Genomic DNA, 27,572 nt, shown 5'->3' on the forward strand with positions numbered 1-27,572 from the left:
TCCTCAATTCTTGTAGCAGCTAGTGGTATGTTCACCTAACTGGTACAGATTTCAAGGTGCTACATCTAGAATGGCTTTGTGATTCCCTTGGGTAAAATAAAACCCTGCAAGGCATGTTTTGCATCTTGGTATGTGATATGATGTGATCACTCACCTTGTGAACATCTCGTATGGTATTATTCTAGGCACGGGGGTGTGGTCTCACAACATTCCACTGGTACATTAAAGAGATCCAGCATGGTGTAGCTCAGTTGTAGCCAAGGTGGCCTTCTCCAGAAACTCGTAACACATGGGAGTCTGGCACCCACAAACTCCTTAGATCATAGAATCTTAGAATTGCAGAGTTGGAAGGCACAACGAAGACTCATCTATTCTCCACCCCCATCGTTCAGTCCAGACACAGATCCAGCGCCGAGGGCCCTCTGGCTGTTTCCCTCATAGCGAGAAGTGAGGTTACAGGGAAGCTGACAGAGGGCTTTCTCAGTAGTGGCACCTGCCCTGTGGAACGCCCTCCCATCAGATGTCAAGGAAATAAGCAGCTATCCTATTTTTAAAAGACATCTGAAGGCAGCCCTGTTTAGGGGAGTTTTTAATATTTAATGCTGTATTGTTTTTAACAGTTGATTGGGAGCCACCCAGAGTGGCTTGGGAAACTCAGCCAGATGGGCGGGGTATAAATAATAAATGATTTATTATTATTATTATTATTATTATTATTATTATTATGCCCTGCAATGCAGGAATCTTTTGCGCAGCGTGGGACTCGAACCTACAACCGTGAGATTAAGAGTCTCTTGCTGTACCAACCGAGCATGATAAGGGCATATTTAACTAAGAAACTGAAAGACACAACCCATTTATAAGGCACCTTTTTGTGTAAAACCTTTAGATTTCTCCAGAAAGAGAAACAATTGTGTTAGCTTGCCTGCTGAAAGTTTTAAGTTTTGATAGGCCAATGATCCCAGCCAGCCCACAAGGAGCATGTGTGCCAACGTCATAGAATCATAGAGTACAACTCTATGGAAGGGACCCTGAGGATCATCTGGTCCAGCCCCCTGTGATGCAGGAATATGCAACTGTGCCGTACGGGGGTTGAACTTGCAACCTTGGCGTTACCAGCTCTGCTGTGGGAAACAGTATGATTGTGACTGACATGAGCCATTCCTAGTGCATGGGTTGCTGCTGTGGAGAGCAGGTCTGGTGGTATTAGCCCTCCACATGTTGATCTGTGAGATTATTAAATTATTACATTTATATTCCACCTTTCCTCTGAAGAACTGAAAGTGGGATACATAGTTTCCCACCCCCCACCCTGTCTTCCTTTTATCCTCAGAACAACTCTGTGAGGTAGGTTAGGCTGAGAGACTGTGACTCTCTCAAGGAGTTTCATGGCTGAGTAGGGATTGCACAAAGTGTTGTAGTTCAGGGGTGAAGCTGGCTCGTAGGCATTTAAGGCATTAAGCTCTTCCCACACCATTTGTCTGTGTAATATCTTCATTTTCGTTTTGTTGATGCGCTGTCTCAGACTGTGGGAAAGGTGGGTGTCCATGCAAAATGGCTGCTTCTTCTACAAACTTGTTCTTGACCTAACATCACACAAGGAGGATGTTACAAGCTCAAGGATGTTGTATCCTTCAATGCTTGTTAAACTACATTTTTAAAGCCTGTTTGATTTCTAAATTATTTGAATTTGTCAAAGGCAAAGTTTATCATTTTTGGATTATTTGTCAGGGGAATGCTAGGGAAGAATGTTGCAGGGCGTGTTTCAGAAATGGCTGTAAATAATAATAGAATCACAGCATGGGAAGGCCATCTAATTCATCCCCTTCTGAGCTCACCCATTCCCCATAGCTCCTAGAGGTGATTACTGTATAGACATCCCAGACCAAAGCAGAAATGAGATGACACAGGACAAAATGGTTCTAGAGGACTTGAGCAAGGAAGCTGAGTCTGAGCTTTGGTTTAAAAACACCTCAAAACAGAGCAGCATCCTGTTCATTTGGAACTTCAAGAATACACAGCACTTCTGAGTGCTTTGCATTATCTCATAGATTTTTACAACAGCCCCGTGCGGTAGGCCAGTGTTGTTGTCCTTATTGCAGGTGGGGGCCAAAGTAGGAAGATGGTAGCTTGCCTGGAACTGCTTGGTGAATTTGAGTTCTTAAAAGTGGAGAACTTCTCAGTTCATACTTAGGCAGCCTAGTCCATTCAGGGTGGTTGCTGTGTACAACAGCTATATGTGTGTTTACTCAGAAGTAAATTTCAAGGTGTTCAGTGGACTTACTCCAGGAGACATATGCTTGAGATTGCAAGCGCAGAATTCCAGCACTACTTCTCCTTTCCCCTAGTAAAGGTAAAGGTAAAGGTAAAGGGACCCCTGACCATTAGGTCCAGTCGTGGCCGACTCTGGGGTTGCGGCGCTCATCTCGCTTTATTGGCCGAGGGAGCCGGCGTACAGCTTCCGGGTCATGTGGCCAGCATGACTAAGCCGCTTCTGGCGGACCAGAGCAGCGCACGGAAACGCCGTTTACCTTCCCGCCAGAGCGGTGCCTATTTATCTACTTGCACTTTGACGTGCTTTTGAACTGCTAGGTTGGCAGGAGCAGGGATCGAGCAACGGGAGCTCACCTTGTCGCGGGGATTCGAACCGCCGACCTGATCAGCAAGTCCTAGGCTCTGTGGTTTAACCCACAGTGCCACCCGCGTCCCCTTTCCCCTAGTGCTTTTGTGCAATTTCTGCCTTGTGGGTGAACCTTTTCAAATTGGGGGACTTGTCCCTTTTTGGGAACTGAAAAAGCTTGATTCCATGTGAATTTATGATGCCAAAAGTTGTAGTTGGCTGCTTATGCTTGCTCTGCTGTATGCACCCAGTTGCAACTTGCCTAGTGTTAGATTTCTCCTTGCATTCAGGCTGCTTAGCATCACATGACAGAGACACAGTTGGTAACATTATACCCTTCAAGCTGTCAGCAATCCTCATGCATAGAAGCTGCCAAAGTATTGCTTTATCTGGCCTGTGGTATCTGAGTCTAGGGGCAAGCCCAGGGATGTTGTTTTGTCAAAATAAGGAAGGAAAATAGAGAGTTAGCTTCTGTAATTTTTATCCTCAAAACATTTAGTTAACTGCGGCTTCTCAGTCAGTCTGAACTGGGGGTTGTGGTTCATGCTAGCGATGGTCAGCTTCAAAATAAGCCAACTCCAAACTATGGGTTATGATGCTGGCTTGTTTCAACTAAGCAGAGTTAGTGCTAAGTTATGACTTCTGATTCAGTTAGTGAAAGTGGACATAAAACCTTCTGGAGTTGTTTTCCTAGTCATGCAGGGTGTGGAAGGAGCACACGAGCCCAAGTTTTGCTGTAGCTTGTGTACATCCATGTGTTGCTCCTGCCAACTTAGCAGTTCGAAAGCACACCAGTGCAAGTAGACAAATAGGTACCACTGTAGTGGGAAGGTAAATGGCGTTTCCATGCATTCTGGCACTCATCACGGTCCTCTGTGTGCCAGTAGCAGTTTAATCATGCTTTCCACATGACCCAGAAAGCTGTCTGTGGACAAACGCCAGATCCCTTGACCTGAAGCGAGATGAGCGTCGCACCCCATAGTCGCCTTTGACTGGATTTAATTGTCCAGGGGTCCTTTACATTTGCCTTACATCCATGTGTGCATGTGCTTGGGCCTTAATGACTAGAAGCCAGAGCAAAGATGAAAAGCCTGTGCAGCTTTTGTGTGTGTTTGTGCTGGAGAGAGCTAGGGCAACAACCTGTCTTCTGTGTTCCATTCTAAAAGCCCAGATCCCAATCTCCTAATGCCTGGGTGAGTCTGAAACAGTAGCAAGGATATTTCTCTCTTTATGTCAGGTTGCAAATAGTCCTTGTATGTCTTTTGCAGGACATGCCTGATTTGATTTGATTTGAGTATTGTGGCACAAGCCTGGGCTAAACCCGTGGATATGATTGAGATGCACATTTGGATTCCACCTGCTATATATTATCCTTGGGAGGTTACCTGCTTTTATGTGATATTAGGACACTGCAATCAGTGCATTGTAAAAGTCCTTAGAGTGCTAATGTACGGAGTGGTTTCTTGTAATGATCAGTAATTTGCCTGAAAACTCTTCTAATCTGTGCTTGAGTAGCTTTCCAATTTTCTTCTATAAAGTTTTATAGCACTAGGAGTAGGTGGTTAGAAGGAGGAAAGAAAGATTATCTTTTATCATGTTGGAAGGATGTCACTGTGACCATGTCAGGCCTTTGGTAATAAAACATGGCTGCACTTTTAGTAGAATATTGCCCCCCCCCCACCGGCAACTTCTATTTGTTTGCTTTACAACTCTTGCTGAATGTAATATTTAGTAAGATCATAATGTGTGTATTGCATGCAAGGCAGTAACAAACCACATCCTTTCGAATTTGTTGGAATGTTTCATGATGCCAAATGTTGAGGATTGGGGACATGAACTTTGCAGGGGTCGCCAATGGGCACATTTGCATATCAGATAAACTGTTGTTGGTAGTACATATACACCACAATAGAATGCTTCTTTCAACTCTTAATTCCAACAAGTGGAGGTGACCCTGTGGGTGCCAGGAAAGGCCTTGTGGGTGCATAGACACTCATGGGCACTGTGTTGGTGACCCCTGATATACAGCTACAGAGTCTGGGACTGATGGTCATGTGTACTGCAGAAAGCAGTAGGAGGCCATGAGCCTTGGTTTATTAGGATTATGCTGTGTTTTATCATATCAGAAGATTAAGCTGTACCTCATATCATATCAAAAGGGACAGTCGTGGAAAGTTATGCTTTAGGCAGAGTGGTTTTCCATCTCCAAAAATGTTTATTGATATGGAGAGACTAGAAGTTGAATTAATGACATGGAGTTGAATTAATGACATGGGGAGACTAGAAGTTGCTTGCAATGCAGATAACAGCCATAACAGTTTCTGCACTTTCTAAAGATGCTGCAAAATTTAAAATGTAAAAAATGTTTCCCTTTTTGAGGACCATAGGAAGCTGCTACATCCTAGATCAAACCATTGGTCCATCTAGCAACTCTTCAGGTTTTAAGATTGAGAATGTTTCTCCTCTTTACTTCTCAAATGGAAGCAAATGGAATGCATATCCTCATTTTTTAAATGGTTTCATTGGCTCCTTGTCTACTTCCGAGCACAATTCAAGGGGTTGCCGTTAATCTTTAAAAGCCCTAAATAACTTATGATTCAAATATATCAAGGACCGGCTTCTCTCATATAAGCCTGCCTATGCATTTAGATCCATTTCCAAAGCGCTATTAAGGTAAAATGGGGAATATGCAGGAGAAATGATTTTGAGGAGATATGGAAGGTATTTGCAGAATTTGTCCTGTTAAAACAGAAAGGGGCCAAACCATTACAAGAGGTTTTTGGGAGGTTGGATAGTTACAATGGAATGGTGCAATACAATACAAATGGAATGCACATTTTTATTTATTTATTATTATTACTTTGTCAAAAAGAAAAAAAAGGAAAGATCCATTTCCAGAGCTATTCTTGGAGTCCCTTCCCTCCTCCATTGGATGAATGATAGGTGGGGGGCGGGGGGACTAGGCAATAGGGCATTTTGGGATCTATGTTTGTAGTTTTGTGGTTGTGAGCATGTCTGTCCACACACATATAGGGCAGTTCCCAGAGTGGGTTGGGATGAAGCTTTGGGGGATGCTGTGTTGGTCACACCATTTGAGGACCACCTGCGCTCCTTTGGATCAAGGCCATGGATAGCTTTTGCTAGAGCAGAATACAGTGGTACCGCAGGTTGAGTATTTAATTCGTTCCGGAGGTCCGCTCATAACCTGAAACTGTTCTTAACCTGAAGCACCACTTTAGCTAATGGGGCCTTCTGCCGCCGCGCCGCCAGAGCACAATTTCTGTTCTCATCCTGAAGCAAAGTTCTTAACCCGAGGTACTATTTCTGGGTTAGCGGAGTCTGTAACCTGAAGCGTCTGTAACCTGAATAGTATGTAACCCGAGGTACCACTGTAGTGAAGAGGCTAGGCATAGCAGAAAGCAATCTGAACAAGCTGTCTGTGCTTCAGGCAGGAGAGCCTGTGCCTGTCGGAGAACATTCTTTTCCAAAACTTGAAACGGAACCCATGACTTCTCCATTTGCAGCTCTGCTGCTGGTCGCAAATAGCATTTAATAATACCCACTTGGAGAGCCCTGTCTCTCATCGCCTTCAGCAGCTGAGCCGCACAGAATGTCACAATCTACTGCTCTATTGGTAGAGTATATCCCCAACTGTGACCCACCAGAAATCAATCCATTGTTGCGTTAGCAGAAGCCAGCACAAAGACCCTAGCTAGCACAATGGGGTTTTCTCCTCCCTCCCCTGCATGCCCCCTGTGCCTCTCCCAGATCCACTCTGGAGGGTCAGCAGAACCCCGAGGACAGTGTATTTTCCCTATGCATTTTTCCCTGTGTTATATTTTCCCTAATCTAATGCATTTTTCTATGTTGTTTTCACAAATGCATGCATTTTATGCAAACCTTAGCCATGTGTATGCATTTTTGTACACATAACTTGGCTGGAGAACATGATTTCAAAATTTGGAGAAGCATGAATTTCAGAAGATGGCTATATTTTAGTTCACCTGTTGTGTTGGAAAGTGTAGACTAGATAGGTTCACCTTTTAATGCTAACTGAATCAAATGCTAAGTGGGCTTTTAAATAGAGAAGGACAAGAGGATGATGATAACGTTGATGACAAAATAATTTCTTTGTGCACAATTTCTGCCTATTGCTTTCTGGGCTCCATTCAAGGTGCTGGTTCACCGAACCCTAAGAGACTTGGAGTCATTCTATCTCAGTAATGGCTTCCATCCCTGTGTTTCATCATGACCTTTAAGATCAGCTGGAAACACCTCTTAACCTTGCCATTTATGCACCACCAGGACCACAAATACTTTTTGGTTGCTGCCTCTCGACTCGAGAATTGTCTTCCACGGAGGCCGAAGCCTAGGGGTCTTTTGGAAGCAGTGTAAGACCTTTTAATTGGCTTTTGGTGCCAGGGATAGGGTTGGGGGCAGGGAAAGATGGTGGTTAATTATTTTGTAATTGGGAGCTTTGCAGCTAAAATATTGTTACCTGCCCTAAGCACTTGGGATGGAGCCAGATGGAAATCAAATGACACAAATTAAGAATGTAGTTAACACAAAATGGTGCAAGGTCTGAATGTTGTGAGCTTTTCTCTTATGTCCCCTCCAGATCGATAAATATCTGTACGCCATGCGGCTCTCTGATGAAACTCTGCTGGATATTATGGGACGCTTCAGGAGAGAGATGCAGAATGGACTTTCCAGGGACTTTAACCCAACAGCCTCTGTAAAGATGCTTCCTACATTTGTACGGTCTATTCCTGATGGCTCAGGTAAGGATTATGTGCAGTTGTGCTTCTTTAACAAACAGTTTTCTGAAACAAAACCAGAACAATCTTTTGTGACTATTACGAGCGCAATGAGAGCCTTTAGCTACACATGTATGCATAAAGTGGTCCAAGTATGTAAAACTAAAAGAAACTCTCAGCAATGTTTATACCAAAGAGAAACAGTGTTTTTAAAAAGAAACAAACCTCAGCCTATTTCCCTATGGCCAGTAGCTTTGGCTCCTGTTGTCTTGGGGTCAGGGTGTGTTGCTTGTACAAACTTAAGAAGAAGACAGTGTGTTTGAAACCCAAATCAAACAACAAGTTGCAGTCTATGCTCAATACCTAGACACAGTGGCTGCATTCAGATATAACACAGGCCCTTCCTTCTTTGGTGCTGCCCTGAGGAGCTAAGAAGCTTCTGCTTCTGCCTTTGATTAAACACAGTTTAGTTAGCTATCCAAACCCTAAACTGTGGTTAATCTTAAATTCAGTTTCTGAAAAGCTTAGAACAAAGAATTCCTGTATACCCCCAGCTGCCAAAACATTCCATACATATGCGGTATAAAGTATTCAGTCAAATATTAAGCAGGTTTGCATAATAGTGTAAAACTGATCATACAAGTTACAGTTTTACAGTTGTTGACTTGGATATGAGTGTGCAGACAGGGTGTTAATTTGCAACATATCCCAGGGTGGACGTTTCTGAAGTGCTGCATTTGTCTGAAGTGTATTCCATCGTTCAATTACTTTAGGGAGAAAAGGCCATCTGTTCTAGTGTGTGTTTTTCCTTTTTCCTTTTTTTTTAAAAAGCTAATGGGGCTCAGTCTAAACTAGTGATGGACTACAGTGATAAAAGTCTGTTTGCACATTTTGCTTAATGCTCAGTACTTGTACAGAACAGTGATATTTAATTGGTTTTATCGACAGAATGGTTTAAAAATTACATTAGCTTCAAAATGATGCCGCGGTCCTGGATATTATGTTGCCCTAAGTCATTGAGATTATATATATATTTAATGAAAAATGGAGTGCAGAGCTGCTTGCTAAATAAATAAAATTATAATACACAATTTGGAGAGCTTTGCTGCAAACAGAGTATCATGGGTGCTGGTAATGATGCACAATGGAGCATAATCAAAGAGCCATGGCGGTGCAAGGGATTCTGGGATGCAGCTCCCAGATCTCACGCTTCTTCATTGGCAGCCCTGAAATTATTGCCTCTTGGATGCTTGTGTAGTTTACTCTGCTATTTAGAAATGTGTTTTCCCAAACTGACAGATTTGGGTCTCCCTTTTTTGGTGGCAAACAAGATGAGTCAATTTGTATACCCGTTACGATTTGCATAACTTTGGGCAAAAACACTGCTGTAACATCAGCTTGCAAGAGACTCAGAGTTGTCCTAAGTATAGCAAACTGATTTACCTCCTGGCCTAATTTCAGTTGTTCATTGATTTCTTACCCACATGAGTGGACAGGCCCAAAGAGAGGCAGGTGAGAGTAAGGAATTTGTTGCTATTTTTGCTGAGATGAGAACATTGTTGGAAGAATACCTTCTTTGGAAAGAGTAATAGAACACCTAAAAAGGGAAAATCCATGCTTGACATTTTATGTGGGTGTGATGTTAGTGCTGAAGACGGAAACAAGGCTGCTTTAGTGGGAAGTTACAGCTGTGTTGCAAGATTGTTGGATGGGTATGATGTCCAAGGCTTATTTCTATGGGCGAAATTGATTGTGTCCAGGTGGCCAAGAATGCGTTGGTAAGAATGATGTATTTAGTGAGTCTCAAACTGAAAGTGAATGGTAAGCCAGCCAGTGTCATAAATGATCCAACATTGCATTTTGCTTATTACCCTTCCTGCTTTTTGCCACTTTTAAAGCTTAATGAAAATTCAGAAATCAATGAAGAATTGAAATTAGGCCAGGAAATAATCAGTTTGCTATTCTGAGGGCAACTCCAAGTCTCTTGTAGGCTGATGCAGAGCCTGTTTTGAGGGTTTGAACATCCTTTTAAAATAGAGTAGAGGGTGTGTGTGAGTGTGTGGATTTGCATCTGCATCCATGTACCTGAACTTCAGTGTTTGCCTGTGCTCTGTTTACACACACTGGGTTTTTCTTTAATCTCGTTCCATAGGTTGTTTTAATTGGTAATCTTAGTCGCCAAACAAATAAAGGATTGTGGTCTTTGCTTGTCTGATTAGATAGGATGAGGCTAATCTCTTGGGTTGATCAGATATATTTGCAGTGTTAAAAGGTGAATGCTGATAGTTTAACTTTCAGTACCCAATGCATTATTTTATGTAATAGATGGCAAAGATTCGTTGTGCACCCAGAGTGACTTGATGCTTAGGTGTTGATGTTCTGTTTCATCCAAAACAGAGAAAGGAGATTTCATTGCCCTGGATCTTGGTGGATCTTACTTTCGTATTTTGCGAGTGAAAGTGTCTCATGAGAAAAAGCAGACGGTGCAAATGGAAACGGAGATTTATAACACTCCCGAGGATATTATGCATGGCAGTGGAACACGGGTAAGATTGCTTCCTAGGAATGTTCTTGCAATATATGAGGGTTGTAAAACATTTTTTGAAAAAGCTTCCACATGGTATTGTTTGGATTTTCTGATAGTCTTGAAGGATAAAATAAAAACTACTACCTTGTAATTTTAATTTTTAAAGGAAGTAAAAGACTTACCTTCAAAATCATTTGGTGGAAAGTTAGGATGTTTATTTTGAGGCCAACTTCTCTGTTGAGAATGATGCAAAATGCTAGGTTTTTGTAATATTAGGAAATTGGATTCTTGTGATAATTTCTTCCAGTTTATTCATTGCAAACCAGTGTTTCCTATACAATGATGACTTGTTAAATTGGAAGGCAGCTTAGAATCCTGATCCATAGGCATGAAAATGATGACCCAGTTGTGAGCTAAAACATGTATTGCTGTTTTTTTGGTTTATTTGTACACTTATTATACCCCTCTAACTTTGTGACCCAAGATTCATAATACAGCAGTTCAGCTACAGTCACAAACAACTTGCTGTTATCTTTCTTTCTCTTGCCCTTGCATATGCAAATTGGTCCAAGTATACATTTTGCAGCCAGCAACTCAGGCTGTAGAAGCTACATGGATGGTTGGTGAGACCAAGAAAGGCTGGAGGAGTTTCTCCTATTTCCCCCAGAAAAAGCTCCTGTGTAAGTTACAGGTATTGGAATCTGCTGTCACCAATGCTGCCATTTTTTAAAAAGCCTACCTTACCCAATCCATTGCCATTTATTTATCTTGCTTCCCCTAGGATGAGCCTTAATGCCTGATTTCCTGTATGCTGGCAGCATGGCCGTTAAGCCTGAATGTCAGTAATTTGGCCGGTTAGGCAGAGGCACTCTGGGCATCTTCTTGCTGTTGCAGAAATTCCCACTTTGAGCCAGTAGATTCCAGGCTCGCCTGTGCTGTTCTTGCTATTTGGCTCTTGAAAACATCTGCGCAGTCACATCAGCATGCGAAAGTGGCTCTCCTAAATGTCCCAAATGGTCTTGTTGGTCATTACTGAATGAGAGAGGTCAGCATCAGTCATACAGTAGTCAAAGAACCAAATTTCTTCCGTTTTATGTTTTGGGGAAAGTCTGTTGCGTTTCTGCAGCCGACACCTTATTCTGCCTGTGGTTCAATAACGATGACAGTGCAAATACTCTTTCATAGTTATTTAAAATGTATTTGTATGTTTTTTAGGATCCTTCCAATATCCCAGCTCCATGACATTTCAGTTTCTTAGGCACTAGAATCGATTTTTTTTAATGAACCAGTATCAAAATGCTAAGGTGCCAGGGATGGGGGCAAACCTTACATAATTTTGTCAGGTGTTTGGATTTCTGATGGCATGTTAAGTAACTTGTTATTGGACTCCAACTCCCATGAGCCCCAGCCAGCATATCAAATGGCTAGGGATGCTGGGAGTTGTAGTCCAGCATCTGAAGAGCTTAGGAACTTCCTCTGGCTTAAAAAGATAACACAAGCTGCTGTTTCCACCGCAACAAGTAAAATAAAGCGTAGAGGTTGGGCCCTAAAGCTGCAGTGCTTTTGTCACTATTCACTGGCAGCTTGGTGATTTGAGCCCTACGCCTCTTCCTAGAAGGGATCCCGAGGATCATCTGGCCCACCCCCCTGCAGTGCAGGAAGGGATGCATTGGCCTGTTCAGTTTTGGAACATGCATGTTGTTGCCAGGCTGTAAAAGTCAAATGGATGCCAACAACAGCTTTAAGGCTCACCAAGCTTTAGGCTTGCCCCCAAAAGATTTTGGAGATAAATGATAGGGCATTTTCTGTGACTTTGCAAGGAAGATAAATGGGGAGGGTATAATGTAAAAGCAAATGGCTTTATGTTAAAAAACAACAACATGGAAGATTTTGGGATTTTACTTGAAGTAAAGGCTCAAGCATCAGAGGAGCCAATTCTCTTGTTCTGTATCTAGCCGTATTTGTGCTGTGCCACCATTTCCAGCTTCCCCATTGCAGCACTTGTCACACCTGTTCCATGGCATGGAAAGAGCTGCAGCACCGAAACTGTAATTGGAGCTCACGAGTTCTGCATCGTTTGCCTGCATAGTGCTACGTTAAAAAAATAAAAATAAAAAGCTCTACATAAATTAAATATGAAACCAGTTCCAGGCATATGCTTTTAAAGAATGAGAGAAGACATTTTCGCTCTGCATGGAATCGGCATTCTGGTTATGATTCATCAATGCATTTAGGAGCTGCCAATTGAAAATGCTTGCTTGGGATAGTTCAGCTGGGGAAGGAGGACTGAGTGGAAGAGGCAAATCGTGACTAGCCCCAAACCGAAAGTTATTTTCCAGTGTTGCAAACATTTCGTTCCAGAAAGCAATGGGCTATATTCAGATTTGCCACTCAACTGATGGTAAAATGTCCATCAGTGGAATGGGGCGGGTGATTTTTCTTTAAAGTTAGCTGAATGACACCATTGAATACAACTCAGTAGGTCTGTGACACCCGTAGTTCTGTAACTTTTAAAAGCAATTGTTTAAAAAGGGGCAGTTGGGTGTTGGGCTCCTCGGGGGGTGGGGAATTAAGGAGGAAGATTCTTCTAGCATTACAAAATCACCCCAGATTTAAATCAGGAATATTTGATTTAGATCATTATTTTTATTTGTGGTGTATGAGTGTTGTTTAGCCTTGTAAATAATAATATACTTGCTCGTAGAGGTTTTTAACCTGCCAAATGGGCATTCCTACTCTAAACCCAGTTGCTAAACTGTGACATGAAATGCATTGGATAATGTCTGTCGAGAGTGCCAGTCTAAACTTTATTACCCAGTGCAGAGGTAATATTTCTAATTTTGTAACTATGGTTAGGAGATCAGAAATGTGCTGCAGGCTCATGTTTCGTCCTTCCCTCTCCCTGCATGAGTTCCTCCCTGCCTTCCCTTTTCAGAGTTGACCATGGTTAGTATAATGTGTAGCAAACCTTGGTTAATTCAAACCAGATTGTGTTATAAGCACAAGTGAAGTTAACACTAAGGCCATCAAAAGAGCACTTCTGGATCAGGTCAGTGGCCCATCTGGTCCAGTATCCTGTCTTCACAGTGGCCAACCAGAAGCCTATGGGGAACCCGCAAGAGACTTGAACCCAACCGTGCTCTTCCCGCTTGTTTTCCCCAGTAACTGCCATTGAGAGGAATACTGACTCTGACAGTGGAGGCAGAACATGCACATCGTAGCTATCAGGGTGTTTCACAGAGTTAAAATGACAAAGAATTGGGGAAAGAGAGCTTTATGGAACAGGCTATTGGGTTTTTTATTATTATTATGGCATAAGCCATAACTGTCAGGGTGCTGTCGATGGCTCCTGGCTGATTGCCCAGGAAAGCAGAGAGACAGAGAAGACACAGGCTTTATACAGTGGTGCCCCGCAAGACGAATGCCTCGCAAGACGAAAAACCCGCTAGACGAAAGGGTTTTCCGTTTTTCAATGCGCTTCGCAAGACGAATTTCCCTATGGGCTTGCTTCGCAAGACGAAAACGTCTTGTGAGTCTTGCGATTTTTTTTGCTTCCCCACCCCCTTTTCTAAGCCGCTAAGCCGCTAATAGCCTTTTAGCCGCTAAGCCTTTAATAGCCGCTAAACCGCTAATAGCGCTAATCCGCTAAGCCGCTAATAGGGTTGCTTCGCAAGACGAAAAAACCGCTAGATGAAGAGACTCGCGGAACGGATTATTTTCGTCTTGCGAGGCACCACTGTAGTCCTTTTTATTATTATTCCAGATGCCAAGGCAAGTCAGCCAAGCACCTTTCAGTATCTAACATTGCTGTGAGTGAAGCTCCACGCCTCCCCTCCTCCGTACTTCCCTATTCATCAGACTCATCCCCTCTTCTACGGTGGCTGTTAAGGGTCCCCCGCCTTTGAGCCCTTTGCTCTGCTATTCTCAGTGAACACCTGGTTTTGGGGCACAGGACGGGTTCTGGGAGACTCTCCAGCGACAGCATATCAGTCAGCTGCTGCTTGGGCCCTGTCTGCTCAGTACTACTTAGCTCTTCATCTCCCATTATTTCTCAACTTCTTCCCTCTTCTTCCTCTGGGGTGTGCCCTGTGTCAAACCAGTCCTGTAGATCTATGCTATCTGCCCTTTCCTCCTCTGGGATGCTCCTGGGGAGGTGGTCTCCACCACTCCTCTTCATCTGCCCAGTCCCTGACAATGACCTAGCAGTGACTAGAAGATCAGGAAGATGTATGCCTTCCTAGTGTGACAACATTTTCCGTACCATGGATTTCACTCTGACCTGCTTCTAAGGAAGTGTGTTTACAGTTGCAGTGACAACCAGTGAGAGTTGTTCGCAGAGAAGTCTGCTGAGCATTATGGCTTCAACGGAGAATTCTGCCCTCATGTATGAAATGCATACCAAAGGACCGGATTCAACAGTGTAGTCCTGCCAGAGGATGCTTGCACAAGGTGTTCTGCTGGTGCAGCAGGGGTTCTCTCTGGTCCCCCTGCACACCCTGAAATTGGCCTGGGGAGGTTCAGAAAACCCCCAGAACCTCCCCAAGTGGGAGGAGAGAGCAGATCATTCCTTCAGGCAAGCAAAAATGCTTGCACTGACTGAGTGATCTGCTTAACACTACGTTGAATTCCACCCCAAAGCCTTACTTTTCAAATGTTCCAGTTTTATAGGGCTACCACCAAAATAGTATTTATTGGTATGGGATCACCTAATGATTTTTCCAGTAGTGGTTATGGGGATGAAGATGCAATTATTATTTTTATCTGAGTTTTAAAATGTTGTCTTATTGTCCTTCCTTTCTCCTCAGCTCTTTGACCACGTTGCTGAATGTTTAGGCGATTTCATGGAGAAGCAGGAAATCAAGAACAAGAAGTTGCCTGTTGGGTTCACATTTTCTTTTCCATGTAGGCAAACCAAGTTAGATGAGGTAAGAATGCAGGCGGCATCTGTGTTGCATCTGAAATTGCTTTTAGATATGTAATTGTCTGAATCTGTTTTTATATATGTAACGGTTTTAAATTGTTTTTATAAATGCACTTGTTTTATATATATATATATATATATATGTATGTATGTATATGTATATATATGTATATATATATATATATATATGTGTTTTTACAGTATTGTGGAATGACTTTGGGATGCTTCATGGGAAGTGATCCATAAATACACAAACAGCACTGCACAACTTTATTACTGTGCAGAAGAAACATAGGAACCTGCCTTACCCCAAAGCAGAATGCTAGACCATTTAGCTCAGTACTCTGTCTATGCTGACTGGAAGCAGTGCTCCATGGTTTCAACTTCCCCAGCCCCATGTGGAGCATGTGGAGGTGGCAGAGATTGAACCAGGGACTTCTGGCAGGCAGAAAGAACATGTACTGTGAATTTCCCCCAGCTAGATGGTACTAAAGTGCCCTTTAGCTGATATGACTTGGTTCGACTGAACGTGCTTGGAATATTGTTCTTGTTGCAATATTGTGTGTGGAAACCGTTGGAAGACACTTGAATTAGAACTTCATCACTCCCAGCACATGGCCAGGAAGCATGCAGTGTTTTTGGATTTTGGAAGTATGGACCTGTTTAATGTTATGAAGAAGACCACTGAGAGCCCCATATAAATCCATCGTATGGAAGAATTTAGCATGTGAACTGTATATGCATACTGTTAAGCATGATTCCCTGATTGTGGTACCTCCAAAATGGAGATGTATAATTGTAGCAAGGGTGGGTAATGGAGTATGTGAGTAGATTGGTTCACCTGTATTATGTCCTCCATGAGAACGTGAGCAAATTGATGCATAGGAAATTCAGCAGTGTCACCACATATGAAAACTGATCTTCAACTGAAAAAGTGAGTCCTAATTGGTCCTAATATCTTTAGGCCATAATTTTATTTTATTTTATTTTTCATTTCATTAGGGTGTTCTAATAACCTGGACAAAACGTTTCAAAGCCAGTGGTGTCGAGGGAGCAGATGTAGTGAAGTTGCTAAACAAAGCCATCAAGAAGCGTGGGGTAAGATTATCTTTTTATATACATGTATAGCTAGCATTGATACATGAACTTGGCTGATAATGGAACACCTTTTGTTGCTTGCAGGTGTCAGGAATTGTGTCAATCTTTTTCAGTGTCATTGTAGAATGATTAGATGGTCGCTAATTTCACGGTGCTTTTAACTCCTAGTAAAAGTATTGAGCCAAGAAGATGTTCAGACTAAGAAACCAATTTCTTGGGGAGGGGGCTATATAGCATTTCTTGTTCTAGATAATATTATACCAAACAAACTTCCATAGACTCAACGGCCTTAGATTCAAACAATCCCCTCTCAATATCACAGTGAAGTTTTATGCATGTTAACTTGGAAGTTCGTCCAGATGAATCCCCCATTGAATGGGACTTGCAGCCAAGTCAATGGACCTAGAAGAGAAACCTAATATAGTTTCAAGTAGTGGAAAGTTCTGTGTATGTAGCTGCATTTGACATGGATAGGATAGGTCTTTCAGTGGTCCAGAAGTCAATGAGTCTTTTTTTTGGCTGATGGAGTTTTTGAGAAGAAAAGGATCTTGAGACCCTGGGTCAGTAGTAATAAGGGGACAAAATATAAGACCACGAACAGCCTGCAGACCTAAACAGTGTGCCCAGAAAATAACATTTACCGAGATTCTCAGTCACAGTAGCAAGTAGAATATGCCTATCAAAAAGTGTTGGTAAAATTGCATATGAGAAATAATCCCTTTCATTTTGAAGGACTACGATGCAGACATCATGGCAGTTGTCAATGACACCGTAGGGACCATGATGACCTGTGGATTTGATGACCAGCGTTGCGAAGTTGGCTTGATCATTGGTATTGACATTTGATTCCTTTGCCAAACATAATGCATGTTGACATTTTTGGTTTGCTCTTTTACATATATATATATATATATATATATATATATATAGCCTGTTGACTAATCCCATTGCCTTCTTTTAAGGTACTGGCACTAACGCCTGCTATATGGAAGAAATGAGACACATTGATCTGGTGGAAGGCGACGAAGGGCGGATGTGCATCAATACCGAATGGGGAGCGTTTGGAGACGATGGCTTGTTAGAAGACATCCGGACTGAATTTGACAGGGAGATTGATCGGGGTTCCGTTAACCCTGGGAAGCAATTGTAATTGAGCTTCCTTTCTTCTACTGTTCTTGTTTTAGACTTTCATGCCTGTCCCAAAGGTTTGTGGTGGGGAGTTACACCTTAAGGCTTGGATCCAAAGATCCATGAGCAGAGCCTCCTTCCATTCTTGCCTCCTTCCCTTTTGCTCAACATTCTCCAAGAAGACTTGTGGATGGTTTCAGGACTTTCTAGAATGACCTGGGGAACTAGCATGGCAGAGGGGTTCTTGCAGCTGGGTGAATAATTGTCAGAAATTGGGGAACCCCCCCCTTGAGTGAGTGGAAGTTCCCTTCATTTTTGCCACCCATCATTCTTTCCTAATTTTATTCTGGTGGCAAGTGTGTGTGTGTGTGTTAGCGTGGGTGGTCTTGGTTGAGTTCAGCTGAGAGGGAGAGTGATTTGCTCAGGATTTCCACACTGTAAGCATGATGGCTAAAGAAGGATTTGAACCCTAAGGATGCCTCCCATCGGCACCTACTGGGAATTGATCTTGGGTAACTATATGCAGGAGCAGGCCACACGCCTATAAACTACTCGTGAGTGTGCCTGATTTGTGTTTCTGCCGTAATATCTTTCCAGGTTTGAGAAGATGGTCAGTGGCATGTACATGGGTGAGCTTGTCAGGCTGATCCTTGTCAAAATGGCCAAAGAAGGTCTTCTTTTCGAGGGGAGAATCACTCCCGAACTTTTAACCAAAGGGAAGCTAGAAACAAAGCACGTTTCTGCCATGGAGAAGTAAGTAACTTTTGAAGCTTTCCTCCTACGCTTGCAACCTAGAATACTTGTGTAATGAAATGTAGTGGAATATATGCAATTGGATTCTAAGAGCAACTCCTGGATGGGCTTTTGAAAATAGAGTTTTGTCATTAGCTTAATAGGCAGCACTTTCCAGCTTTCAAATGACAACAGTGTATGCATGTCTTCTGAAGCTGCAGCCTTTTGATCTGACATTTTCTGGCTTTGCACCATGTGGCCTATTTTAAAACAATGGCTTCCAGAATTTTTCCCTTAACTGGTCCCGCTGATTGCAAATGGTGCACAATATAGAGAACCCACCACCCAAATCCAGCACAGTGGAACTGAAAACCTCTTTGTGCTCTGTAGGCTCTTAATATTGCAGATTTTAATCTCAGCCTCCCTTCCCCTTCCTTTCCTCGCAAGATTTCCATGGGACTCTGCTGCACCCATTCTCAGACTCTCGTTACCTTATCGTAACTTTTTTGCGGCTTCTGTTTTTAGGAGCAAGGAAGGTTTGCAAAAGGCCAAGGAGATACTTACCCGTCTTGGGGTTGAGCCCTCCCACGAAGACTGCGTCGCCGTCCACCACGTGTGCACAATCGTCTCCTTCCGCTCTGCCAACCTGGTGGCTGCCACTCTGGGTGCCATCCTTAACCAGCTGCGGGACAACAAGGGAGTGGGCCGCCTGCGCACCACCGTGGGGGTTGATGGCTCCCTTTACAAGATGCATCCGCAGTAAGAGCCTGCCAGGTTTCCATAATTACATCTTGGCACCTGTTAGGGACTGTCTCTTGCAAAAGGTCAGAGATGTAGCACATCCAGCTGACATTTGGCTGTGTGCTCTGGACTTGGGCTAAGTAAACAGAGCTCTCAAAGGAGGTGAAAGTGGGCTGTAAATATCACAGTCCAAAGGCAGCTCAGTAAGTTAGGCAGGAGGCAGTACTTACAATGCACATGGAATAATAGAAGTTGGAAGGGACCACAGGGATCATGTAGTCCAACCCCCTGCAATGCAGGAATCTCACCCAACGTGGGCTTGAACCCACAGCGCTGAGATTGAGAGTCTCAGGCTCTACCAGCTCTACCATCCCTCAGGGCTAATACCAGGTAGCTGCTTGCAGCAGACAATCTTTGCAACTAGTTTTCTGCACATTGCAGTGATGTGCCCATAACATGCAATAGCCTGTAGTTTATTCCCCCCCCCCCATGTTAACTTGTACAGATGCAAGGGAGTACTTTGCAGTTACACACTCCAAACCACCCTGTGATCCTTGGGTGGTATAGAAATTTAATAAAGAAAATAAACAAGTGATGCCACACCATTGGAAAAGCAGCTGTGGAGGCTCGGGGGTTTTGTTTTTTTTGGTGTTGCCTGGATATTACTCTTAACATATCTGCCTGTATGTGGAAGATAACTTGTCTTGGAGAAACAGAGCAACAAAGGTTTATATTGCTGGGGCTGGGGAACCTGTGGCTCCCAGGGGCAAAATGTGGCCCTCCAAGCCTCTCTATATGTTTCAAAGCACATTCTGAGCCTAGGAGTTTGTTTTCAGTAGCAGAACTGAGCTGAGCTCACCATCTCTTTTTCACAAAAGTCGCTCATAGCTAGCTTTTCTTCAGCAGGCTGATTTAAGCAATTTTTCGTTGCCTAGCTCAGTTGGTAGAGTATGAGGCTCTTAATCTCAAGGGGGGTTGGACTAGATGACCCTTGTGGACCCTTCCAACTCTACAATTCCATGATTCTACGAAATCACCCTGAGATTTGCCAGTAGCCCCCAATGGCCATTTCTCCTACCCACCTCTGGTGTTGGCAGTGTGTGCATGCAAATAAGCAGAGTGGGTGTGGATCAGTATCTGTGCCCAAGGCAGGCACACCATTCCCAGTGCCCTGTCCATTAGGCCTGCAGTGCTGGAGCAGAGTGGTAACTACTTCCTGCGATTATTTCTTACTCTGCTCCTGTGACGTCTGCAGAGAGGAACCGTGTGCAAGAGCTGAATGATGTGGCTCCTTCCCATGCTGGCTTTGTCACTCTCCTGGTGGTGGCATTGCCAGTTTTAGAAAGAACCATGTCCTTCAGTCTTCCCACAGCATTCTCCTGTATGGATATTTCTGGCCAGGTGTGGGACTATGACACGGGAAAGTTCCTTGCATCTCTCAAATGGCATTGACTCTCAGTTAGTGTCTGGATTGCGGTTATATGTGCTGTTTTTGTGTGTCATTAGGTGCTCTGCAGGAGAAGAGAAGGGCGTTAGAAAAATATAAGCTGGAAGAAAGTGTTGGGCAAACTGCTATTACACTAGATCAGGATGGGGAACCTGTAGCCTTCCTGATGTTGCTGGACTACAGCTGCCATCATCCTGACCACTGGCTGGGTCTGATGGGAGTTGTAGTCCAACAAACTTAGGAGGGACACATGTTTCCTATTTATCCACTGTCTAGATAGCTCCTTGGCCTGACCCAGTGATTCTCCCCCCCCCTTTAATTGAGGAAAAAATCCTATTGCTGAACCTACTGTTCCCCCCCCCCCCTGCAGGTATTCCCGACGGCTGCACAAAACCGTGCGCCGCTTAGTGCCCGACTCAGACGTGCGCTTTTTGCTGTCTGAGAGTGGCAGCGGCAAGGGTGCTGCGATGGTGACAGCGGTAGCATACCGGCTGTCAGAGCAGCACCGCCTGATAGACGAGACCCTGGCTGAATTCAAGCTCACTCACGAGCAGCTGCTGCAGGTGAAGAAGAGGATGCGGATGGAAATAGAAGCAGGCCTCAAGAAGAAATCACACGATCATGCCAAAGTCAAAATGCTGCCCACCTTTGTCCGCAGCACACCTGATGGGACAGGTAGGTCTTTAGTTCTTGGGAAGGGACCTTTGGAAGAGGCAGCCTAGTTTCCTCATTGCAGAGTGAGGCAGCTAATAATCTAAGGCTGGGAGTCCCCAGATAGAGGGGGTGCATTCTTTCCATGCATTTCTGGTTTGCTTGTTTTTAAAATACTGAGGTGCTGCTTTCCCAGCATCAGTTCAAAGTGACTTAAGAACACAGAGAGAAAAATAGAGGTACAAACATATCAAGTTCACAGAATTAAAGAGTGGAATGCAATAAAAGCATATGGACCAGTGAGAAAAGTTGTGCTAGGGGGACATTTCAAATGAAAAAAGGAACGTTTTACAGCCCTACCCCCAAATGCAGCTAAGGAGACATTCCTCCATAACTGCCTCCCCCCCCCTTAGTTCTTGTAGAATTTTGTGTTCAGCAAACTGAACACAAAAGGCAGTTTCAGGGTGCTATCACTTTTCATTGGGGAAATGGAAATAAAATAGATTATGTCCTTAGACTGATGTCTCCCTCCCCACTTTGGAAAGCTCCAAACTGCTTTGTAGAACCAGTTGATGTTGAAGAGCAGTTTGGAGAACCTGGTGGAAGCATTTTCTGAGGAGGCAGTGGGGTGCAGAGGGTGTAGATGCCTGTTTAGATCTTGGCCTGTATCTAAAAGTTGAACAGATTTTGAATGCATTAGATCTAATAAAGATGTGCCATGCCATATTGATCCTTAATATCAGTCCTGCAGATTTATTTAGTATGTTTACAGTGCAGTCTTATGCATGTTTACTTGGAAGTAACGCCTACTGTGCTCAATTGGGCTTACTCCCCAGTAAGTGTATTTAGGATTTTAGCCTTAATGTACCACTTTTCAGCTGATGAGGTATTCATATGCTCTAGTCATCTCGATTCATCAGAAACAGAATATCACAATTGTGGTCCAACTAAAATTTCCCATGCCTTTCTTCTACAAGGATGGCAATAAAAAGATATCCCTGCTCCATGATGAGCTAAGATTCACAATTCCTAGGGACCAATTTTTTCTTAGTTTGCGGACACCTGCCTGATTTGATTTTTGGTATGTCAAGTAAGTCCAGTGAATGTTCAAGACCCGTCTTTGCTCAGATTGTAGATGTGCTTTCGGAAGGTTTCTTAGGATGTGGAGAATTACAGTTTGAAACCCATCACATCACATACAGGTTCTGGTCAGGTTCAGTATTCCAGAATCGAGATGAAATCAGTTCAGCCTCATTTCACCACATAAAAAATGCCATTAGCAACGGACAGGAGTCCTTGCTTTGTCACTTACTCATTAACTGAGTGGTCCTTTAGACTTCCAGTGGTTTTTTGATGTGGCACTCAATTGGTTCTTGCATTTCCTTGTCTCTCTTCCTGATGGCTCTGTAAAACAAAAGCTTGCGTTTCTTTGAAAGAGCACACCTTTTAAATGAAGATGGAGAAACATCGCCATCTGCTGGCTAATGTTCCATGTATGTATAGTAATTCATCCATTCCCAGCGAGCCAACTTCTCTCGCTTTTTTGAATAGAATAATTGCATTGCAGTGTGTCTCCACCCTGTAGAGAAATCCTACTTGTTCAACCAAGGGTTTCCCCCAACACTGTCACCATATAAATAAGTTTCCTATGTATAGGGCTTTCCTTTGTGGTGTGGTGGTTAAGAGCGGTAGACTCGTAATCTGATGAACCGGGTTCGCTTCCCTGCTGCTGGGTGACCTTGGGCCAGTCACACTTCTTTGAAGACTCTCAGCCCCACTCACCTCACAGAGTGTTTGTTGTGGGGGAGGAAGGGAAAGGAGAATGTTAGCCACTTTGAGACTCCTTCGGGTAGTGATAAAGGGGGATAGCAAATACAAACTCTTCTTCTTCTTCTGCCATCATGTAATGTTTTGTTATTCCAAGTTGTCAGCGTGAGAGAGAGACTAGTGAAAAAACAAAGCCTGCCCACTAGTACTGCCACCACCCCTGTTGCTTCCTCGCCCCCATCCTTAGCCAAGGGAAATTCAATTTTTTTCTGGGTGTCCTTGGGATTCACACAGACAAGAGCCAAACAGTTTATTCACTGTCTTTTGAGCCTCCAACTTACAAATCACTCAGCCAGGTACAAGATCCCGAGCCGAGCTTACTCTAAGAAGCCACCCAAGGTTAAATGCACAAATGTTTGTAAAAATAAACACGAGAACCCAATACCATAGAAGGTGGTTAATAAAAGACTTAGAATGTAAAGATACCATTGGGAATTCAAGTACAGATAAAAAATAACGAAGCTAGCTTGTCTCATCCTCTGTTAGGGTCGCAGACCCCACCAACAAGCTGAACCCAGGCATATGTGGTTGTTGTGATTCACAATCAACATCCGAATGGGGGCTATTAGACCCAGGCCAAAGACCAGTTTTTATCAGAAAGGCAGAAGGGTAGCTTTTTCCATTAACCAATCAGGGCCTAGGAGCATCTTTGCCCAGCACCAGGGGGTGTATATGCTGAAAGACCATGTAGCGAGTCAAGAGGATTTTTGCACAGTCATTGCAACCTTGATGTGATCTTGCATCAGGCAAGATGGACTAATTAAACGGGACTTCTCCCCTCAGTAAGACGGTTCTCAGAATCCTGAGCAGCAAGCCATTTAAAAATGAGCCAAAAAGGGGGAAGACTCCTCTTTCAGGCCTCCTTTCTGCTCTCCTTCAGTTAACCACATATGCTAGAAGTCATGTATTTTGAAGAAGTATGTTCTCACCTGGCTGCTTCTATTTTGTAGTAAAAACATTCATGTTTGTGTGTCCAGATTAGAGTCCCGTCCTGTTTTTTGTTGCTTGATTCTGAAAGTGCCCCTTTGGGGGTAAGTAGAATATGGGGCGGTTTTCAGCAGTAAACCAGCATTGGGCATTAAATTGCATTAGGCCGCTTTTTCACCAAAATAAAAGTAGCCAGGTTATGCGTGTTTGTTTAAATGCATGAATAACTTGAGCTCAGTGTAAGGATGCGTTCTCGTTGCCGCCTCAGAGTGCCCTGAAGCCCCACCCACCAGTTTCACATTGCCTTCGGCATGGCTTCATTAGTGTCAGGTGGGTTTCTGTTTGTGTACACACCAGAGGGTACTGCCGAGGCAGGGATGTGTTTACACTATGCAAAGGTGCACGTTAGTGTGTTGGCGTGTCACACGAACGCTCCGCCCGCGCTCCTCCCGGGGCTGGAAAGGTTTAACTTCCTGTTTGCTAGTAAAACTGAATTACTGTGTTGCAAAATGATGCAAACCTTGAATTACTGTGTTGCAAAATGATGCACGTACAGTGGTACCTCGGGTTAAGTACAGTGGTACATTGGGTTACATACACTTCAGGTTACATACGCTTCAAGTTACAGACTCCGCTAACCCAAAAACAGTGCTTCAGGTTAAGAACTTTGCTTCAGGATGAGAACAGAAATTATGCTCCGGTGGCGCGGCAGCAGCAGGAGGCCCCATTAGCTAAAGTGGTGCTTCAGGTTAAGAACAGATTCAGGTTAAGAACGGACCTCCAGAACAAATTAAGTACTTAACCCGAGGTACCACTGTATAAAAAGTGTGTCACCAACATAAAAAGTTGGGAAAGCTCTCGCTTAGGGACTCCTATTGATGTGAAGCTGGGGTGAGGAACAATGTACCACATGGATATGTATATACGCACACATTTGTACAGGATGCATATGCATTTTGGATAAAGTTGTGTAAACTCTTGATTAAAAACCCAGCACTGGAAACACAATGAGTTCACAGTAGATGACAGAGCCTTTTCCTCCTGTAAAAGTGCTGGGGACTAAAAGTTCGGAAAATTTAGAGGCGTTGTTCCTCACTTCCTACTTGTTCAAAATTATTTCATTGCAGAGAACGGAGACTTCCTGGCCCTGGATCTTGGAGGAACAAACTTCCGAGTTTTGCTTGTGAAGATCCGAAGCGGTAAAAGGCGAATGGTGGAGATGCACAATAAAATCTATGCCATTCCTATAGAGGTCATGCAAGGTACTGGAGAGGAGGTGAGCATGTAGTGCAGAGGATGTTGTGTTGTTGCTATCTTTCAGAGACTGCACAGTGCTTGTGATACACACTACTTTATTTTGCTTTTTCCAGCTGTTTGATCACATTGTTTCCTGCATCTCGGATTTCCTGGACTACATGGGAATAAAAGGTGCACGACTCCCCCTGGGCTTTACGTTTTCTTTCCCTTGCAAACAGACAAGCTTAGATGCTGTAAGTTATTGTTCTTATTTCTGTAATGAAACTTTTCCATATGTGTTTTTTAAGAGTGGATTTTCAGCTGCAGTTTAGCGGTTGAGAAGAGGTATGCAGGCAGACAAGCATGAGTGTGAGCTTTGCACATGCAAATAATATTGACACAGTCAGTATTCCTTATACTGAGTTAAGACCAGTGGTCCATCTGGCTCAGGATAATCTACACAGAATGGGAGCCACCTCTCCAGTCTCTCCAAGGCCTTAATGGAGATGTTGAGGGTTGAACCTGGGAGTTCTTGCCTGCAAGGCATGGGCTGTTATCACTGAGTTAAGCCCCACCGTACCTGCAGATTCTAGACTTAACTGCAGCATGCCTTTAAAAGTGATGCCGAACAAGATACTGCAGGGGCATGGCTGGTTGCTATCAATCTTTGTTGTTAACCCATGTTCCCATGGTAACAGCTAATGAAAGGAGATGCATGGTGTCATCTCACTTGTAGTTTGGATATTCCCCCTGCTCCACTTCATTGGCTGCCATTTGTGCTCGGCTGGAAACTGAACCCAATGACATCACACCGTGCATCATCTTTCAGAAGATGTTACTTGGATAATGTGGACAAGTGGTAAATACCACCCCACAGTTTGGAACAACAGCTGCATATGTATTCATATGAGGAGCTCTTGATGCCATCATGGGTTCATTAGGTGGTTGGGTCTGCTACTGCACCTGGATGCCCAGGTGGTGATTATTTCTGGTTTGTTCTGATATTGCAATGAACTGAATTTCTTGTTCCTTTTCTTAGGGCATCCTTCTGAACTGGACCAAGGGCTTTAAGGCTACTGACTGCGAAGGGGAGGATGTTGTTAATTTGCTACGGGAAGGAATAAAAAGAAGAGAAGTGAGTCCCCCCCCCCCTGTGATTTCTTAAAATTAGCAGATGGTGTTGATCTTCTTAAAAATCATGTATTGTTTGTTTTATGAGTCACTGTTGTGTGTTCTTATTCGTCCTCTGGACTGCTTAAGATCCCCTGTTCTCGGGGTTCTCCTAACCTTCCTGAGCAGATCTGTGGAGGGTGTGGTGTTGGGGAAGGAAAGGGTGGTTTTCACGTTCTGCTGGCAGAACTCGTTGCTCTGGCTTCTGCCAGTGCAACAACTTAGTTGAATCCAGCCCTCCGGACATCGGAATGAAAATTAAATTGCTATTATTTAAAACAGACCTGTGTTTTCCTGATTATTAAAAAATTTGCAAATGACAGGCATGGGCTTGTTTCCCTGAACTTGTAACCATTGGTGAATACTACTCCGCCGTGTTTCAAGAGAAGCAATTGTAGTATATAATTTTGTTACTTCTTCCAAGGAATTTGACTTGGATGTTGTGGCCGTGGTGAATGATACAGTCGGGACTATGATGACTTGTGCCTATGAAGATCCCAATTGTGAAATTGGACTCATTGTGGGTAAGAATGGGACTTGCTATTTAGTTTGGTTCATTGGGTGCCTCGTTATTCTAAGACCCATTGCAGCAGGTCCTATAACTACCGGATGATTTTGTGTATCCTTTTTTTGGTCTATTCTGGTATTGAATCTGATTCTTTCACTGTTCCAGGAACTGGCAGCAATGCATGTTACATGGAAGAAACAAGAAACATAGAGATGGTAGAAGGAGAACAAGGAAGAATGTGTGTGAACATGGAATGGGGCGCGTTTGGAGACAACGGATGCCTAGATGACATCAGGACAATCTATGACAAAGCTGTTGATGACTACTCATTAAACAGCGGCAAGCAAAGGTATTTCCGGGTGAAATGTTGTTGGGTGAAGGCTTGTGCTGCGGTGACTCAGCAGAGATGGTTTTCGTCACATGCACTACTGTGATCACCTGATTGGACTTCAAGACAAACACACAGCCTTTGGGCATGCTTTCTTCTGGGAGCCTGGGTGCACAGAGGCAGCAAGGCTGGTGGGTGTCTGAAAACTCCCAACATAAACAAGAGAGGAAATTGTGTGTTTCTGCTGTGCCCAGAACAGAAATCAATTCAGCAAACATAGCTGCGTATTAGCACCTGCTGTTGCTTTCAGCCTGCAAATAAAATGTATTTGTATCCCTGCCCCACCCCAAATATGCATTATGTTCCCTTTGCATTGAAATGAATGGGGTGGAATAACGTAATCATGCTTTTCCTGATTAAGGATTAATCACCAGCAAAACTTTTCTCAGTTGACCTTAACACACACACATTTCATTCTGAACCCCTCATCTGTCTATGATTTGCAGGTATGAGAAGATGATCAGTGGAATGTACTTGGGGGAAATCGTCCGGAACATTTTGATTGACTTCACGAAAAGAGGATTCCTCTTCAGAGGTCAAATTTCAGAGACACTGAAAACGAGGGGCATTTTTGAAACAAAGTTCCTTTCACAGATAGAGAGGTAAGTGAGCTTAGATGTATATGTCATTGTCAAGCTATTGCTAACAATTACTTTTTCTCAGAAATCTTAGGTAATGATATCAGCATTACAATAATGCTCTACAATCTACTGTGAGTTTTTACTGAGTCCATATTTGTGGCTCTTTTTCATGGTTTGGTTTGGTTTTTACTTCTGCATTTTTTGAGTAGCAGACTTGGGCAAATCTTATTTTTATTGATTTTCATTTGTTTTCCCCAAATTGGTCACTAATTAAAGCAAATTAAATTAAATTAAAACAAATCAACATTTTCCC

The 27,572-nt window shown here is 43.4% G+C and overlaps 1 protein-coding gene across 3 annotated transcripts in view; it reads left to right on the forward strand.

Moving 5' to 3' along the window:
* The window catches only part of HK1 (hexokinase 1), a 46,507-nt gene that overhangs the window by 16,546 nt on the left and 2,389 nt on the right, over positions 1-27,572 (forward strand). For 2 of the 3 annotated variants that reach the window (XM_053388459.1, XM_053388458.1), the window contains exons 2-16: positions 7,239-7,401; positions 9,775-9,923; positions 14,710-14,829; positions 15,828-15,923; positions 16,656-16,755; positions 16,886-17,069; positions 17,649-17,804; positions 18,309-18,542; positions 20,342-20,646; positions 24,504-24,652; positions 24,747-24,866; positions 25,652-25,747; positions 26,207-26,306; positions 26,456-26,639; positions 27,125-27,280. In XM_053388459.1, coding sequence (XP_053244434.1) covers positions 7,239-7,401; positions 9,775-9,923; positions 14,710-14,829; positions 15,828-15,923; positions 16,656-16,755; positions 16,886-17,069; positions 17,649-17,804; positions 18,309-18,542; positions 20,342-20,646; positions 24,504-24,652; positions 24,747-24,866; positions 25,652-25,747; positions 26,207-26,306; positions 26,456-26,639; positions 27,125-27,280 — 2,312 coding nt within the window. Of the gene's footprint in view, positions 1-6,909; positions 7,012-7,238; positions 7,402-9,774; positions 9,924-14,709; positions 14,830-15,827; positions 15,924-16,655; positions 16,756-16,885; positions 17,070-17,648; positions 17,805-18,308; positions 18,543-20,341; positions 20,647-24,503; positions 24,653-24,746; positions 24,867-25,651; positions 25,748-26,206; positions 26,307-26,455; positions 26,640-27,124; positions 27,281-27,572 lie in introns of those variants that run through there. The other variant, XM_053388460.1, reaches the window with a different exon arrangement.

This window comes from Podarcis raffonei, chromosome 5 (genome assembly GCF_027172205.1).
Source record: "Podarcis raffonei isolate rPodRaf1 chromosome 5, rPodRaf1.pri, whole genome shotgun sequence".
Lineage (NCBI taxonomy): Eukaryota > Metazoa > Chordata > Lepidosauria > Squamata > Lacertidae > Podarcis > Podarcis raffonei.